Source organism: Telmatherina bonti, assembly GCF_933228915.1.
Source record: "Telmatherina bonti genome assembly, chromosome: 23".
Classification (NCBI taxonomy): domain Eukaryota; kingdom Metazoa; phylum Chordata; class Actinopteri; order Atheriniformes; family Telmatherinidae; genus Telmatherina; species Telmatherina bonti.
In genome coordinates this window covers 28,966,616-28,986,846 of record NC_136632.1, presented here as the reverse complement: position 1 = coordinate 28,986,846, position 20,231 = coordinate 28,966,616, and the positions used below count along the sequence as shown (strand labels likewise).

The window sequence follows — 20,231 nt, the reverse complement described above, 5'->3', positions numbered from 1 at the left end:
TTACTGATACTGGTACTGATACTGGTTCTGATACTGGTTCTGATATTGGTACTGATACTGGTACTGATACTGGTTCTGATACTGGTACTGATACTGGTACTGATACTGGTTCTGATACTGTTACTGATACTGTTACTGATACTAGTACTGATACTGTTTCTGATACTGTTACTGATACTGGTTCTGATACTGGTTCTGATACTGGTACTGATAGTCTTACTGATACTGGTGCTGATACTGGTTCTGATACTGGTACTGATACTTGTACTGATACTGGTTCTGATACTGGTACTGATACTGATACTGGTTCTGGCACTGGTACTGATACTGATACTGCTACTGATACTGGTTCTGATACTGGCACTAATACTGATACTGGTACTGCTACTGGTTTTGATACTGGTACTGATACTGATACTGATACTGGTTCTGGTACTGGTACTGGTACTGATACTGGTACTGATACTGGTTCTGATACTGGTACTGATACTGATACTGGTACTGATACTGGTACTGATACTGATACTGATACTGATACTGGTTCTGATACTGGTTCTGATACTGATACTGATACTGGTTCTGATACTGGTACTGATACTGGTACTGATACTGATACTGGTACTGATACTGGTTCTGATACTGGTACTGATACTGGTTCTGATACTGGTACTGATACTGGTACTGATACTGGTTCTGATACTGGAACTGATACTTGTAGTGATACTGGTACTGATCCTGGTTCTGATACTGGAACTGATACTTGTACTGATACTGGTACTGATACTGGTACTGATACTGATACTGGTTCTGATACTGGTACTGATACTGATACTGGTACTGATACTGGTTCTGATACTGGCACTACTACTGATACTGGTACTGATACTGGTTCTGATACTGGTACTGATACTGATACTGATACTGATACTGGTACTGATACTGATACTGATACTGATACTGGTACTGATACTGGTTCTGATACTGGCACTGATACTCATACTTGTACTGATACTGGTACTGATACTGATACTGGCACTGATACTCATACTTGTACTGATACTGGTTCTGATACTGGTACTGATACTGATACTGGTACTGATACTGGTTCTGATACTGATACTGGTAGTGATACTGGTTCTGATACTGGTTCTGATACTGGTACTGATACTGGTTCTGATACTGGTTCTGATACTGGTTCTGGAACTGATACTGGTACTGATACTGGTTCTGATACTGTTACTGATACTGGTACTGATACTGGTTCTGATACTGGTTCTGGAACTGATAATGGTACTGATTCTGGTTCTGATACTGGTTCTGGAACTGATACTGGTACTGATTCTGGTTCTGATACTGATACTGGTTCTGGTTCTGATACTGGTACTGATACTGGTACTGGTTCTGGTTCTGGTTCTGATACTGGTACTGATACTGGTTCTGGTTCTGATACTGGTACTGGTACTGATACTGGTTCTGATACTGGTACTGATACTGGTTCTGGTACTGATACTGGTTCTGATACTGGTTCTGATACTGGTACTGATACTGGTTCTGGTACTGATACTGGTTCTGATACTGGTACTGATACTGGTTCTGATACTGATACTGGTTCTGGTACTGATACTGGTACTGATACTGGTTGTGATACTGGTATTGATACTGGTTTTGTGTCTGATATTGGTACTGGTACTGATACTGGTTCTGATACTGGTACTGGTTCTGATACTGGTACTGATACTGATTGTGATAGTCTTACTGATACTGGTACTGGTACTGATACTGGTTCTGATACTGTTACTGATACTGGTTCTGGTTCTGATACTGGTACTGGTTCTGATACTGGTACTGATACTGGTTCTGATACTGGTACTGATACTGGTTCTGATACTGGTACTGGTACTGATACTGGTCATGATACCGGTACTGATACTGGTTCTGGTTCTAATACTGGTACTGGTTCTGATACTGGTTCTGATACTGTTACTGACACTGGTACTGGTTCTGATACTGGTACTGATACTGGTTCTGATACTGTTACTGATACTGGTTCTGGTTCTGGTTCTGATACTGGTACTGATACTGGTTCTGATACTGGTTCTGATACTGGTACTGATACTGGTACTGATACTGGTTCTGATACTGTTACTGATACTGGTACTGATACTGGTTCTGATACTGGTTCTGGAACTGATACTGGTACTGATTCTGGTTCTGATACTGATACTGGTTCTGGTTCTGATACTGGTACTGATACTGGTACTGATACTGGTACTGGTTCTGGTTCTGGTTCTGGTTCTGATACTGGTACTGATACTGGTTCTGGTTCTGATACTGGTACTGGTACTGATACTGGTTCTGATACTGGTACTGATACTGGTTCTGGTACGGATACTGGTTCTGATACTGGTACTGATACTGGTTCTGATACTGGTACTGATACTGGTTCTGTGTACTGATACTGGTTCTGATACTGGTTCTGATACTGATACTGGTTCTGGTACTGATACTGGTACTGATACTGGTATTGATACTGGTTTTGGGTCTGATATTGGTACTGGTACTGATACTGGTTCTGATACTGGTACTGGTTCTGATACTGGTACTGATACTGATTGTGATAGTCTTACTGATACTGGTACTGGTACTGATACTGGTTCTGATACTGTTACTGATACTGGTTCTGGTTCTGATACTGGTACTGGTTCTGATACTGGTTCTGATACTGGTACTGATACTGGTTCTGATACTGGTACTGGTACTGATACTGGTACTGATACTGGTTCTGGTTCTAATACTGGTACTGGTTCTGATACTGGTTCTGATACTGTTACTGACACTGGTACTGGTTCTGATACTGGTACTGATACTGGTTCTGATACTGTTACTGATACTGGTTCTGGTTCTGATACTGGTACTGATACTGGTTCTGATACTGGTTCTGATACTGGTACTGATACTGGTTCTGATACTGGTACTGATACTGGTTCTGATACTGTTACTGATACTGGTACTGATACTGGTTCTGATACTGGTACTGATACTGGTTCTGATACTGATACTGGTACTGATACTGGTTCTGATACTGGTACTGATACTGGTACTGGTTCTGATACTGGTACTGGTACTGGTACTGATACTGGTTCTGGTACTGATATTGGTACTGATACTGGTTCTGATACTGGTTCGGATACTGTTACTGATACTGGTACTGATACTGGTTCTGGTACTGATACTGGTACTGATACTGGTACTGATACTAGTACTGATATTGGTACTGGTACTGGTTCTGGTACTGATACTGGTTCTGATACTGGTACTGATACTTGTACTGATACTGGTTCTGATACTGGTACTGATACTGATACTGGTTCTGGCACTGGTACTGATACTGGTACTGATACTGGTACTGATACTGATACTGATACTGGTTCTGATACTGTTACTGATACTGGTACTGATACTGGTACTGATACTGTTACTGATACTGGTTCTGATACTGGTACTGATACTGGTACTGATACTGGTTCTGATACTGGTACCAATACTGTTACTGATACTGGTACTGATACTGGTTCTGATACTGGAACTGATACTTTTACTGATACTGGTACTGATACTGGTACTGGTTCTGATACTGGTACTGATACTGATACTGGTACTGATACTGGTTCTGATACTGGCACTACTACTGATACTGGTACTGATACTGGTTCTGATACTGGTACTGATACTGATACTGATACTGGTACTGATACTGATACTGGTACTGATACTGGTTCTGATACTGGCACTGATACTCATACTTGTACTGATACTGGTTCTGATACTGGTACTGATACTGATACTGGTACTGATACTGGTTCTGATACTGATACTGGTACTGATACTGGTTCTGATACTGGTTATGATACTGTTACTGATACTGGTACTTATACTGGTTCTGATACTGTTACTGATACTGGTACTGATACTGGTTCTGATACTGGTTCTGATACTGGTTCTGGAACTGATACTGGCACTGGTACTGATACTGGTACTGATACTGGTTCTGGTACTGACACTGGTTCTGATACTGGTACTCATACTGGTTATGATATTGGTACTGATACTGGTTCTGGTTCTAATACTGGTACTGATTCTGATACCGGTACTGATACTGGTTCTGATACTGTTACTGACACTGGTACTGGTTCTGATACTGGTACTGATACTGGTTCTGATACTGTTACTGATACTGGTTCTGGTTCTGATACTGGTACTGATACTGGTACTGATACTGGTTCTGGTTCTGACACTGGTACTGGTACTGATACTGGTTCTGATACTGGTACTGATACTGGTTCTGGTTCTGATACTGGTACTGATACTGGTACTGGTTCTGGTTCTGGTTCTGATACTGGTACTGATACTGGTTCTGATACTTGTACTGATACTGGTTCTGATACTGGTACTGATACTGATACTGGTACTGATACTGGTTCTGATACTGGCACTGATACTCATACTTGTACTGATACTGGTTCTGATACTGGTACTGATACTGATACTGGTACTGATACTGGTTCTGATACTGATACTGGTACTGATACTGGTTCTGATACTGGTTATGATACTGTTACTGATACTGGTACTTATACTGGTTCTGATACTGTTACTGATACTGGTACTGATACTGGTTCTGATACTGGTTCTGATACTGGTTCTGGAACTGATACTGGTACTGATACTGGTTCTGATACTGTTACTGATACTGGTAGTGATACTGGTTCTGATACTGGTACTGATACTGTTACTGATACTGGTTCTGATACTGGTTCTGATACTGGTACTCATACTGGTTCTGGTTCTGATACTGTTACTGATACTGGTTCTGGTTGTGATACTGGTACTGATACTGATACTGGTACTGATACTGGCACTGGTACTGATACTGGTACTGATACTGGTTCTGGTACTGACACTGGTTCTGATACTGGTACTCATACTGGTTATGATATTGGTACTGATACTGGTTCTGGTTCTAATACTGGTACTGATTCTGATACCGGTACTGATACTGGTTCTGATACTGTTACTGACACTGGTACTGGTTCTGATACTGGTACTGATACTGGTTCTGATACTGTTACTGATACTGGTTCTGGTTCTGATACTGGTACTGATACTGGTACTGATACTGGTTCTGGTTCTGACACTGGTACTGGTACTGATACTGGTTCTGATACTGGTACTGATACTGGTTCTGGTTCTGATACTGGTACTGATACTGGTACTGGTTCTGGTTCTGATACTGGTACTGATACTGGTTCTGATACTGGTACTGATACTGGTTCTGATACTGGTACTGATACTGGTACTGATACTGGTTCTGATACTGATACTGGTTCTGGTACTGATACTGGTACTGATACTGGTTCTGATACTGGTATTGATACTGGTTTTGGGTCTGATATTGGTACTGGTACTGATACTGGTTCTGATACTGGTACTGATACTGATTGTGATAGTCTTACTGATACTGGTACTGATACTGGTTCTGATACTGTTACTGATACTGGTTCTGGTTCTGATACTGGTACTGGTTCTGATACTGGTACTGATACTGGTTCTGATACTGGTACTGATACTGGTTCTGATACTGGTACTGGTACTGATACTGGTCATGATACTGGTACTGATACTGGTTCTGGTTCTAATACTGGTACTGGTTCTGATACTGGTTCTGATTCTGTTACTGACACTGGTACTGGTTCTGATACTGGTACTGATACTGGTTCTGATACTGTTACTGATACTGGTTCTGGTTCTGATACTGGTACTGATACTGGTTCTGATACTGGTACTGATACTGGTTCTGATACTGTTACTGGTACTGATACTGGTTCTGATACTGGTACTGATACTGGTTCTGATACTGATACTGGTACTGATACTGGTTCTGATACTGGTACTGATACTGGTACTGGTACTGGTACTGATACTGGTTCTGGTACTGATACTGGTACTGATACTGGTTCTGATACTGGTTCTGATACTGTTACTGATACTGGTACTGATACTGGTTCTGGTACTGATACTGGTACTGATACTGGTACTGATACTAGTACTGATACTGGTACTGGTACTGATACTGGTACTGATACTAGTACTGATATTGGTACTGATACTGGTTCTGATACTGGTTCTGATACTGTTACTGATACTGGTACTGATACTGGTTCTGGTACTGATACTGGTACTGATACTAGTACTGATATTGGTACTGGTACTGGTTCTGGTACTGATACTGGTACTGATACTAGTACTGATACTGGTACTGATACTGGTTCTGATACTGGTACTGATACTGGTACTGATACTGGTTCTGATACTGGTACCAATACTGTTACTGATACTGGTACTGATACTGGTTCTGATACTGGAACTGATACTTTTACTGATACTGGTACTGATACTGATACTGGTTCTGATACTGGTACTGATACTGGTACTGATACTGGTTCTGATACTGGCACTACTACTGATACTGGTACTGATACTGGTTCTGATACTGGTACTGATACTGATACTGGTACTGATACTGATACTGATACTGGTACTGATACTGGTTCTGATACTGGCACTGATACTCATACTTGTACTGATACTGGTTCTGATACTGGTACTGATACTGATACTGGTACTGATACTGGTTCTGATACTGATACTGATACTGTTACTGATACTGGTACTTATACTGGTTCTGATACTGTCACTGATACTGGTACTGATACTGGTTCTGATACTGGTTCTGGAACTGATACTGGTACTGATACTGGTTCTGATACTGGTTCTGGAACTGATACTGGTACTGATTCTGGTTCTGATACTGGTACTGATACTGGTTCTGATACTGTTACTGATACTGGTACAGATACTGTTACTGATACTGGTAGTGATACTGGTTCTGATACTGGTACTGATACTGTTACTGATACTGGTTCTGATACTGGTTCTGATACTGGTACTCATACTGGTTCTGGTTCTGATACTGTTACTGATACTGGTAGTGATACTGGTTCTGATACTGGTACTGATACTGTTACTGATACTGGTTCTGATACTGGTTCTGATACTGGTACTCATACTGGTTCTGGTTCTGATACTGTTACTGATACTGGTTCTGGTTCTGATACTGGTACTGATACTGTTACTGATACTGGTACTGATATTGGCACTGGTACTGATACTGGTTCTGGTACTGATACTGGTTCTGATACTGGTACTCATACTGGTTATGATATTGGTACTGATACTGGTTCTGGTTCTAATACTGGTACTGATTCTGATACCGGTACTGATACTGGTTCTGATACTGTTACTGACACTGGTACTGGTTCTGATACTGGTACTGATACTGGTTCTGATACTGTTACTGATACTGGTTCTGGTTCTGATACAGGTACTGGTACTGATACTGGAACTGATACTGGTTCTGGTTCTGACACTGGTACTGATACTGGTTCTGATACTGGTACTGATACTGGTTCTGGTTCTGATACTGGTACTGATACTGGTACTGGTTCTGGTTCTGGTTCTGATACTGGTACTGATACTGGTTCTGATACTGGTACTGATACTGGTTCTGGTACTGATACTGGTTCTGATACTGGTACTGATACTGGTTCTGATACTGGTACTGATACTGGTTCTGGTACTGATACTGGTTCTGATACTGGTACTGATACTGGTACTGATACTGGTTCTGATACTGATACTGGTTCTGGTACTGATACTGGTACTGATACTGGTTCTGATACTGGTATTGATACTGGTTTTGGGTCTGATATTGGTACTGGTACTGATACTGGTTCTGATACTGGTACTGGTTCTGATACTGGTACTGATACTGATTGTGATAGTCTTACTGATACTGGTACTGATACTGGTTCTGATACTGTTACTGATACTGGTTCTGGTTCTGGTACTGGTACTGGTTCTGATACTGGTACTGATACTGGTTCTGATACTGGTACTGATACTGGTTCTGATACTGGTACTGGTACTGATACTGGTCATGATACTGGTACTGATACTGGTACTGGTTCTAATACTGGTACTGGTTCTGATACTGGTTCTGATACTGTTACTGACACTGGTACTGGTTCTGATACTGGTACTGATACTGGTTCTGATACTGTTACTGATACTGGTTCTGGTTCTGATACTGGTACTGATACTGGTTCTGATACTGGTACTGATACTGGTTCTGATACTGTTACTGGTACTGATACTGGTTCTGATACTGATACTGGTACTGATACTGGTTCTGATACTGGTACTGGTTCTGATACTGGTACTGGTACTGGTACTGATACTGGTTCTGGTACTGATACTGGTACTGATACTGGTTCTGATACTGGTTCTGATACTGGTACTGATACTGGTTCTGGTACTGATACTGGTACTGATACTGGTACTGATACTAGTACTGATATTGGTACTGGTACTGGTTCTGGTACTGATACTGGTGCTGATACTAGTACTGATATTGGTACTGATACTGGTTCTGATACTGGTTCTGATACTGTTACTGATACTGGTACTGATACTGGTTCTGGTACTGATACTGGTACTGATACTAGTACTGATATTGGTACTGGTACTGGTTCTGGTACTGATACTAGTACTGATATTGGTACTGATACTGGTTCTGATACTGGTTCTGATACTGTTACTGATACTGATACTGGTTCTGGTACTGATACTGGTACTGATACTAGTACTGATATTGGTACTGGTACTGGTTCTGGTACTGATACTGGTACTGATACTGGTTCTGGTACTGATACTGGTACTGATACTAGTACTGATATTTGTACTGATACTGGTTCACTCCAACTTAAAGAGTCAAAAGTTTTATGAGTAATGAAGACGTTGTTGTGTAACATTGTTGGAAATAAAGTGTTGCTCATTAGGCTCTGAAGCTGTGACGACATGGATCTCTGCTGATGGATGAGGAAATGATATCAATACTTAGCTGCTGTGTAATTATTAACCTGGTTAGTACTGTGTAATCCATCTCATGGCACACATGGTGTGTGTGCAGTGCAACACTGACCCTTGAAAACACACCTGTGCCTCCTCACCTGGGGAGGGGAGGAGCGGCGGACGCGCGCTTTAGACCATCTATACCAGTCAGTAGGAAGTTTACCGCCAACTGGAGCCCATTATCTTCGTGTACGCATAGTTCAGGCGTCACCATAGCAACAACTTAATCAACTTCAGATCAGCTGCTTTTGACAGGTGAATGAGAGAAACAGTAGTTTAGCATAAAAGCTACCTGGAGGCCAACATAAAACAGTTCCTGTACTTTAGCTTATTTATCAAGTTTTGTCACAAGAAATAAATATGAGTGATAAAATGTTTACTGTGTGGGCCGTGGTGGGACACGCAGCGTCCACTCGGGGCGTTCTAGACTCCGCGTTGTGCCGTGAAATGCGGCTCCATGTTGTTTAAGCCTGACTGGACTGTAGCCTGTTTGCTGCCTGTCTCAGGACTTGAAGGGATTCGAGTCATCGTCACAGTTTCAACTTCTCATCCAATAAAAGTGGTTTTGATTGGCCATGTATGTCTTCCTTATGGCTCATCGTGTTCGCTGTCGGACAGTCCACTGCATGCGATTCGCTCAAGCTGCAGCTGAGGATGAAGGACGCTCCTCTTCTCTCACGTCTGCTTTGCAGCACTTTTCATGATGAGCAGGTAGAACATCAGGTAGACATGTTTCCACGGTGCGGGATGAGTCATGTCTGCCGTGACAGCGCACCACGTAGGCAGGGAGGGGCGAAGACTGCCCGAAAACACAACGCTGCTGCTGGTTGTATTTTCTGTTTTGTTCATTATTTTTACATTGACTGTTGATGTGACCGACAAGTGGAGGCTGTTGGAAAGTTATGAAAATACAAAAGAAATGCATCTCATATTGGCCCGGCACACAACGTTTTTCTGTCAATTAAAGGACGATTTCGTATTTTGCAGGACGGCTGGCAAGCCTAGGATAAAAACATCATCCATCCATCTTCTACCACATGCCCCCTCCAGAACCCCAAAGAGGGTATCGAGCTGGTCCACTGTTCCGCAACCAGGACGAAAACCACACTGCTCCTCCTCAATCCAAGATTTGACTATCCGGCGGACCCTCCTCTCCAGGACCCCTGAATAGACCTTACCAGGGAGGCTGAGGAGTGTGATTCCCCTGTAATTGGAACACACCCTCCGGTCCCCCTTCTTAAAAAGGGGGACCACCACCCCAGTCTGCCAATCCAGAGGCACTGTCCAGACTTAGTCCATGTCCACGCTCGGAGCCTAAAACAAGGCTGAAGCTGCGGCCTGTCCAATGACCTGCCAGTCGTCCGAGTCCTCGGAAACCATTCAGGATGAAAGGCGAGCTTACGACGGTACTGGTGCTGTGGGATCGGACAAGAACCGTATCGCGTCGGCCATGAGAGAGCTCAGAAATACAGGTACAATGATAACCAGCCAGGTGGGAAAAAAAAACTCTGTGAAACACAGAGATCTGCAGAGCTGGTATTGTTTCTGCAGAGGAAACGATTAAACAAGGTGTCACGTTTGGCTTTTCTTCGTAGCAAACTCAGTTTAACTCATTCCAACTCAGATCTAATCTGCTTCGACTTGAAACATGTCAACTTGTTAGCTTCTTTTTTAGAAGAGATTTAGCATAAAGTTAGCATCTATGTAACATTAAACATGTAAGCCACTAGGTTTGACTATAAAGCTATTGTTAGCTTCTTTTTTAGAAGAGATTTAGCATAAAGTTAGCATCTATGTAACATTAAACATGTAAGCCACTAGGTTTGACTATAAAGCTATTGTTAGCTTCTTTTTAGAAGAGATATAGCATAATGTTAGCATTCATATAGTGTTAAACCTGTTACCCTGTAGGTTTGACCTTAAAGCTAATGTTAGCGTCTTTTTAGAAGAGATATAGCCTAATGTTAGCATCTATCTAATGTTAAACATCTAAGCTGCTCGGTTTGACTATAAAGCTAATATTAGCTTCTTTTAAAAAGAGATACAGCTTAATGTTAGCATCTATTTAACATTAAACATGTAAGCCACTATGTTTGACGATAAAGCTAATGTTAGCTTCTTTTTAGAAATAAGATATTGGAACTGTCTGTTTAAACAACATAATGTTTGACTAGATTTGACATTCCATTCTTTTCTACAGTCATTCAGCAGATGCTTATCTCCAAAGCAACTTACATTACATAGAAAATGTTAGCCACATAGGCTCTATATGATAAAAATGAATAAATAAAATGGAAAATTCTTTGTTAATTTCAGAAAAAAAATTGCAAGATGATGTTAAAACAGGATAAAAAATAATAAAAGCCATTCCAATAAACATCTGGGTTATTTTAGCTACAGCATTCATCTGCTAGCTGCTAAATAAGCTAACATTAGCTGCCTTGTTAGCATTTCTGAATCAGCTCCATAGACTAAAGTGACAGTAATTCCAGCACTGCCAGGAAGTGGCGGTTTTTGGGGGAGTTGGAAGCTTTGGTTGTGTTTTGGTGGCATGGCAGTTTCTGTCACACACCCCCAGTGAAAGTTATGAAAAATGCTGAAATGGCTTTGTGGCCTCATGTTTTTGGAGGATATGTTGGACGTGTTTGGACGCACGCCGGGCCAGATCGACTTCCGTACACAGAAGGAGCAAAAGACGTCTTCGTGAGCCAGAGACTTAAGGAACTCCGGGCGGATCTCGTCCACCCCCGGGGCCTTGCCACCAAGGAGCTTTTTGACCACCTCAGCGACTTCAGCCCCAGAGATAGGAGAGTCCACCCCTGAGTCCCCCAGCTCTGCTTCCTCATCGGAAGACGTGTTGGTAGGATTGAGGAGGTCTTCGAAGTATTCCTTCCACCGACCCGCGACATCCCGAGTTGAGGTCAGCAGCTCCCCATCTCCACTGTACACAGTATTGATGGAGCACTGCTTCCCCCTCCTGAGCCGCCGGATAGTGAACTAGAATTGCCTCGAAGCCGTCCAGAAGTCTTTCTCCATGGCCTCGCCGAACTCCTCCCATGCCCGAGTTTTTGCCTTGCCGACAGCCGAAGCCGCTTAGCCCGCCGGTACCCATCAGCTGCCTCCAGAGTCCCACAGGCCAAGAAGGCCCGATAGGACTCCTTCTCCAGCTTGACGGCATCCCTCACTGCTGGTGTCCACCAACGAGTCCTGGGATTACCGCCACGACAGGCACCAACGACCTTGCAGCCACAGCTCCGGCTGGCCGCCTCAGCAATAGAGACACGGAACACAGCCCATTCAGACTCAATGTCCCCCGCCTCACTCGGGACATGGTTGAAGCTCTGCTGAAGGTGGGAGTTGAAGCTCGCTCTGACAGGGGACTCAGCCAGACGTTCCCAGCAGACCCTCACAACACGTTTGGGCCTGCCAGATCTGACCGTCCTCCTCCCCCACCACCTGAGCCAACTCACCACCAGGTGGTGATCAGTTGAAGCTCCGCCCCCCTCTTCACCCGAGTGTCCAAGGCATGTGGCCGCAGGTCCGATGATACGACTACAAAATCCATCATGGAACTGCGACCCAGGGAATCCTGATGCCAGGTGTACATATGGACACTCTTATGTTGGAACATGGTGTTCGTTATGGACAATCCATGACGAGCACAGAAGTCCAATAACAAAACACCATTTGGGTTCAGAGGGGGGAACCATGCCTCCCAATCACTCCCCTCCAGGTCTCACTGTCATTGCCCACGTGAGCATTGAAGTCCCCCAGCAGAACAATGGAGTCCCCAGAAGGAGCACCCTCCAGCACTCCCTCCAAGGACTCCAGAAAGAGTGGGTACTCTGAACTGCTGTTCGGTGCATAAGCACAGACAACAGTCAGGACCCGTCCCCCCACCCGGAGGCGGAGGGAAACTACCCTTTCATTCACCGGGGTAAACCCCAACGTGCAGGCACCAAGCCGGGGGCTGATGGGAATGCCCACGCCTGCTCGGCGCCTCTCACCATGAGCGGAAGAAGGTCCACTCCCTCTTGAGGGTACTGGTTCCAGAGCCCAAGCCATGCGTCGATGTGAGTCCAAGTCGATGTGTGCACAAACTTGGGCACAAGCTCAGGCTCCTTCCCCACCAGAAAGGTGACATTCCACGTCATGGTCCCCGCCTCTTGCTGTGCTCCAGCTCACATTGCACATTGCTCCTCCCACAGATGGTGAGCCCACGGAAGGTGGGGCACATGTAACCCTTTCAGGCTGAGCCCGACCGGGCCCCACGGGCAAAGACCCGGCCACCAGAGGGGGGGCCCAGTGACTGGCGTCTGGGCAAGGGAACATTTATGCCCATGGTTATCGTCATCATCGAGGACTTTGAGCCGCACTTAGTCTGGTCCCTCCCCTAGACACCTGTTTGCCATGGGGGACCCTACCAGGGGCATAAAACCCCCAACAATATAGCTGCTAGGATCTTTAGGACACACAACCCCTCCACCACGATAAAGTGGCGGCTTAGGGAGGAAGATTAAAAATGATATTGGAAAGAGGATTTAATTTTTATTCTGAATTAAAGAGGAATGTAAACGTAGCCTTTATTTTATTTTTCCATAATCCTGCTTAATTTCAGCGATCTGTGATGGTTGCTCAGGCCTTGGTCAGCTCTCACCCTGCTGGTTTGGGATGATCTTCAGGAGGTCTGTAAAACTTGGAGAAGTAACCTGATTTCTTGTTCCAGTTTCAAACATGTGTTGAACATTGTGTTGATTTGCATCTAAATTTGGCAGGACTACTTTTAAACATGACGACATTCCTGCCGCCGATCTGTAATCCCAGTTTTCCTTTGCCGCAGTTTCCTCTTCGCACACAAATGCGACGCCGCTTCTTAATAAACTTGAAGTGATATTTATATCTGCCGTGAGCCGCTTCATTAGATCTAAGAGCTGTCACAGAGGCTCACCTGCACTCACACAGATGCAGAGTTTAAGTGTGAAAGCAGATCAAGTGGAAGGCTGTCGTGGCAACAACGAGATAAACAAGATACATTGAAAAGCTGAAGACTGAATAGCCTGAAGGAAACACTAACAGAAAAGCGGCACTGCAGTTAAATCACAGGCTGAAAACTTTTTTTTTGTCAATGAGTGACAGACTGACTCCACCGGTTTGGTCTTCCTCTTCTCTGTTCCCTTCTTCCTCCACTCCTCCTTCACCTTGTCTTCATTTCATCTTCATTATTGTAGGAGTGTGTTTGTGTGTGTGGGATATCTGACAGATTGGTGTCAGTTTTGCCCTGGTGAGACAGTCTCTTGCCATTTTAAACTCATCCGCAGTCGTTCTGTCATGTAAATGTCTCCAATGTGAATTGTTCAATGCCGAGACACGCTCTGTGACTGCTTTCGTCTATAAATCTGTTTTTTCTTTTTCCTGATAAACATTTTTCTTTATTGTTTCAGAAGGCTGATAAAAGATTCAGGTCACACTTTGAGGGGGAGATGCTCATTGCTTGTTGACAAATTTGCTGAGACACACCTTGTTAACCTGCCATCCATCCTTTTTCATCAAGCAGAGAGCCTGTAATATTGATCTTTTATCAGACTTTGTGTAAATTCCAATAGCAGCAACTTTGCTCTGAAATACAAGAAGCTTGTTTATGCTCACTGTGCCATTTGGGACCTTATGATTCAATTACAATTTAACGTGCTTTGATTCGATTGTTTTCAAGATTTATAAATGCATCATTTTTCCCCATTGAGGGTTTTTTGCCCACTCTGTGGACACATTTATACAACTTTAAACTCCATTCAGGATCCATTAATTCAAGTAATGAAACAAATTCATCTCCACTAGCTTATTTATGTGAAACCACAAATAAACCCAATACAAACATGTTTCTCATATCGTCTCTACATGTTTTCCTGGAATCTGGTGTTCGGAACAACAAGCTCCTCTAACTGGGCTGAAACGGAGCAGCTGTCACATATTTGTTGTATTGCTATCAGACAGTATTTAATCTTTTTCCTTATGCAGGAAGTCTTGTCCAGGTCTTGTGCGTTCTCATGTCCATAAAAACCAAAATGTTTCCCAACGCTTAGTAACAGTAGCTGCAAGGCTAGCTGCTAGCTTCCTGCTATCGCTGTTGTTTACCGTTTGCGGTCATAAACTTAGCACGTGCCACCTGGACACATGCATGACTTTTATGGTCCTCTAACATTTTAACGCTGCATTTTTCGGTTGTTTAAATGTTATGAAGAATAGTTTGTTTTGAACAATGACACATCGTAATTTCATTCGGTACATGTTGCATCATGATAAAATGATTGGTTAATGGGCCATAAAAATATCCTTAAAATGGGGACGTCATGTCAAGCATACATCAACTAAAACCTCATACCTCCGTGTGTCTTTTTTACCGTGGTTGTTAAGTCAGTTCATCCACAAGGGGGCAGCACTACAAAATTGTCTGTCAGAGGGGGGAACCATGCCTCCCAATCACTCCCCTCCAGGTCTCACTGTCATTGCCCACGTGAGCATTGAAGTCCCCCAGCAGAACAATGGAGTCCCCAGAAGGTGCCCCCTCCAGCACTCCCTCCAAGGACTCCAGAAAGGGTGGGTACTCTGAACTGCTGTTCGGCGCATAAGCACAGACAACAGTCAGGACCCGTCCCCCCCACCCGGAGGTGGAGGGAAACTACCCTTTCATCCACCGGGGTAAACCCCAACGTGCAGGCACCAAGCTGGGGGCTGATGAGAATGCCCACACCTGCTCGGCGCCTCTCACCATGAGCAACTCCAGAGTGGAAGAAGGTCCAGCCCCTCTCGAGGGTTCTGGTTCCAGAGCCCAAGCCATGCGTCGAGGTGAGTCCAACTATATCTAGCCGGAACCGCTCAACCTCGCGCACAAGCTCAGGCTCCTTCCCCACCAGAGAGGTGACGTTCCACGTCCCTAGAGCCAGCTTCTGCAGCCGGGGATCGGACCGCCAGGGTCCCCGCCCCTTGCTGCCGCCCAGCTCACATTGCACCCGACCCCTACGGCTCCTCCCGCAGATGGTGAGCCCACGGGAGGTGGGGCCCATGCAACCCTTTCGGGCTGAGCCCCCTCCTGAGCAGCCGGGCCTTTGCCCGTGGGGCACCAGACACTCACTCTCATGTATCACCCCCAGACATAGCTGCTAGGATCTTCAGGACACACAAACCCCTCCACCACGATAAGGTGGCACCTCAGGATAAAAACACATTTGTTTTTACCAATAAAATCATAAGAAACATTTTGTCATTCATTGTTAAACAAACCCAGGAAAGGTTGAAAAATGTTCAGAAACAGAAATAGAAACAACCAGGAGAAAAGGAGAGCGTACATAGGTGTAGCGTTTAGCTAATCTGCTAGTTAGCCTGCAGTGAAAAAGCTCCGTTGCAACAGTAGCTGTGACAGAAATCGTACCAGCAGGCCACCGTACGCTGTGTTCACACGCAGTTCCTCCTCCCGTTTCATTTGTTTCAGCCAGTGTAATGGTTATGTCCTCCCATCAGACATCATATCTATGTAGATGCCTCGTTGTTCGCTGGAGAGTGAACCGACGTCGCCGCCATATTGGATGGGTCTCCGGCATATTGGATGGGTCTCCGCCATATTGGACAGGTTTCCGCCATCTTGGATGGGTCTGCACCATATTGGATGGGTCTCGAGTTGCTGCAGAGTCAACATAGTTTCCACACATAACTGTTTTCTGTGGAACAACTGATAAATAATAAATTTTACTCCTATGAGATGTTTACGGAAAAATATGATATTGATGCTTCACAAAGAGAGTTTTACATGGTAGCATAATTACCTACAAAATGTGTTTTCCTGCAGGAACTAAGTAATTCACTGACCAGTTACTAACCAGTTACTAACTAGTTATTAACCAGTTACTAACTAGTTATTAATCAACCAGTTACAAACGAGTTATCCAGTCACTAATCAGTTACTAACTAGTTATTAACCAACCAGCAACTAACTAGTTGTTAACAATCACTTATCAGTTACTAACTAGTTGTTAACCAATTACTAATCAGTTATGAACTAGTTGTTAATCAATCACTAATCCGTTACTAACTAGTTAATAACCAACCAGCTACTAACTAGTTATTAACAACCAGCTACTAACTAGTTGTTAACCAATCACTAATCAGTTACTATGTATTACCAATTAGCTACTAACTAGTTATTCAGTCACTAATCAGTTACTAAGTAGTTATTAACAACCAGTTACTAACTAGTTATTAACCAATCACTAATCAGTTACTAACTAGTTATTAAACAACCAGTTACTCACTAGTTATTAACCAATCACTAATCCGTTAATAACTAGTTATTAACTAGTTATTAATAACTAGTTATTAACCAATCACCGTACAGTTGCAAACTAACTAATCACCGACCAGTTGCACACTAGTTATTAACCAGTCACTTAATTACTAATCTTTCTTACTTAGTAATCAGTTATAGTAACCAATCGCAGACTAGTTACGAACTATGTATTAACCAGTCACTAATCAGTTACTAACTAGACACTAACTAGCTATTTATTAGTCACTGAGTAGTTACTAACTAGTTACTAACCAGTTTTTAGCTAGTCTCTAACAAGTGAGCAAAATGCATTAATTAATCACTGACCAGTTACTAACTAGTCACTCCGTTCCTCCAGAGCTGCGGTCCTGCATCTCTAGTAGTTTCCCTGCTGCAACAGTTTGATGTGAAGCTCTGCTGGTTGATCTGAGTCAAGTGCGTTGCAGCAGGGACACATCCAGGACTGTGGCTCTCGAGGGCCAGCCCTGCACGAAGCAGTTAAGAACTAGTTATTAACCAACCACCTACTAACTAGTAATTAACCAACCAGCTATTAACTAGTTATTAACCAGTCACTAATCAGTGACCAACTAGTTAAGAACCAACCACAGATCAGCTGCAAGCTAGTTAATAACCAGTCACTAATCAGTTTCAAACTAGTTAACCAATCATCAACCAGCTGCAAACTAGTTATTAACCAGTCGCAAACTAGTTATTAACCAGTCAATCAGTTACTCAATTACTAATCTTTCTTACTTAGTTACTAATCAGTTACAGTAACCAATCGCCAACCAGTTATTAACTATGTATTAACCAGTCACTAATCAGTTACTAACTAGACACTAGCCAGTTATTAGTCACTGAGCAGTTACTAACTAGTTACTAATTATTAGCTAGTATCTAACAGGGGACCAAAAATGCATTAATTAATCACTAACCAGTTACTAACTAGTCACTCCGCTCCTCCAGAGCTGCGGTCCTGCATCTCTAGTAGTTTCCCTGCTGTTTGATGTGAAGCTCTGCTGGTTGATCTGAATCAAGTGCGTTGCAGCAGGGACACATGCAGGACTGTGGCTCTCGAGGGCAAGCCTTGCACTAACTAGTTACTTACTAGTTATTAAGTATTTACTTATAGTATTACTTATAGTTAACTAGTCACTAGTTAACTAGTCATTAACCAGTTGCTAATTAGGATCTAACCCATTATAAACTAGTCACTAACTACTCACTAACCAGTGTGGTTACATAGGGACTGGGATTATTTTACTGGTTGCCAGGACAACACACATGTGGATTCTGTCATGTGTGCAGTCAGCCACCCATCCCGCCTGGAATCAGAACTCTAGGTCCGGCCCGTCACGGCGAGGGCCAGTGTTCTGCCGGTTCTGGTCCACGTCTTTCAGAACCGGACCTGGAGTTTCTAACTGGTTCCGTCTGGTTGACCGGCTGCGACCTGAACACCGGTCGCCACGTACATCCGAGAGCAGCACCGGGCCGAGGGTCATGATTCGGTTCTGGTTCGGCTGCTGCTGGTGGTGCCAGAGGACCGGCATGAGGGGAGTCTCATGTAGGTCGGGTCAGAACGTCCTCCATGATGTTCGGATCAGCGCCGGCAGCATGCAGACTCTGCATTAGCCGCTCCACCGTTGCCCTCCTGCCTTCGGACCGCCTCCACTGGACCAGGCCCGCCAGCGCCGCTGCCTGCGTGCTCAGACTGTGATCGGACCGGCACCGGAACATGGCCTCCACTGACAGACCCAGATCCATCAGAACCACTTCCCAGTCAGAACCAAGCCGGGATGCCAGCCGGGACAGCTCCTGATCTGAAGGAACCTTATGGAGAACCGGATCTGGAAGCCGACAGAGGTCTGCAGAGACCGCAAAGAAGTACTGATCAGAACCACCGAATCAGAACTGTAACCAGAACCATAACTAGATCCACAACCACAACCAGAACTGTAACCAGAACCAGAACTAGATCCACAACCAGAACCAGAACTGTAACCAGAACCAGAACTAGATCCACAACCAGAACCAGAACTGTAACCAGAACCAGAACTAGATCCACAACCAGAACTGAAAATAGAACTAGCTCCAAAGCTGGTCCTGTTGGAGGTCCTGGTCTATCTGGTCCTGGTCTACCTGGTCCTGCTGGAGGACCTGGTCTACCTGGTCCTGCTGGAGGACCTAGTCTACCTGGTCCTGTTGGAGGTCCTGGTCTATCTGGTCCTGGTCTACCTGGTCCTGATTGAGGACCTGGTCTACCTGGTCCTGCTGGAGGACCTGGTCTACCTGGTCCTGCTGGAGGACCTGGTCTACCTGGTCCTGCTGGAGGACCTGGTCCTGATGTAGTCTCTCGGTCTAACCTGTGGACCCGGATCCGGTTGGTGTCCCGGCCTGCAGCTCGTGCAGCAGCCGGTCCCGGACCCAGGGGAAGTCCTGCAGGGACCGCAGGAAGACCCGGAAGGCCCGGGGTCCGCGGCCCGGAAGTAGATCCAGCAGCCTGAGGACCTTCCGTCCCTCTGTCCGCTCCGATTCGATGTCCTGCACGTGCGCCTCCGTTAAAACGTCCTCCTGGTACAGAAGCGGAACGATGGTGTCGCTGACCAGCAGCTGGTCGGACAGCTCCACGCGGAGCCTCCGCAGCAGCGCCCTGTGCACGTGCTCCATCTTAACCAACTAACCAGCCGATAGCTAGTCGGCTGTTAACAGCCGTACATCCGTCTGTGTGCCCGAGTGGAAACAGGCGAGTGGAACCAAAGTTCAACCAACAAATGTTCCCAGTAAGAATTCCCAGTAAAAAAGTCCTTTATGTGACGGAAAGGGAAGGAATCAAAGTAGAAACAGGTTTATAGACGGAGGAGAGGTTACCCGCTGGTTGCCA

At 44.5% G+C, this 20,231-nt stretch overlaps 1 protein-coding gene across 4 annotated transcripts; it reads right to left on the bottom strand.

Annotated features, from left to right (window-relative positions):
- Positions 1–14,857: 14,857 nt before the first annotated feature.
- On the bottom strand, positions 14,858–20,017 carry cradd (CARD and death domain containing adaptor protein; the record flags this gene model as incomplete). 4 transcript variants are annotated; one of them, XR_013771794.1, is made up of 3 exons in its annotated part: positions 14,858–16,705; positions 17,675–19,215; positions 19,714–20,017. XR_013771794.1 is itself a non-coding variant. In XM_079263052.1 (2 exons), 2 exons carry the CDS (start codon positions 20,015–20,017, stop codon positions 18,911–18,913), a joined length of 609 nt encoding a protein of 202 aa, XP_079119178.1. In that variant the 3' UTR covers positions 17,295–18,910. The 4 variants fall into 4 exon arrangements, 1 of the variants encoding a protein (XP_079119178.1); XR_013771795.1 differs by having other exon boundaries at positions 16,692–16,705; positions 18,823–19,215; XR_013771796.1 differs by lacking the exon at positions 14,858–16,705 and having other exon boundaries at positions 17,295–17,832; positions 18,635–19,215.
- Between the last annotated feature and the right edge of the window lie 214 nt (positions 20,018–20,231).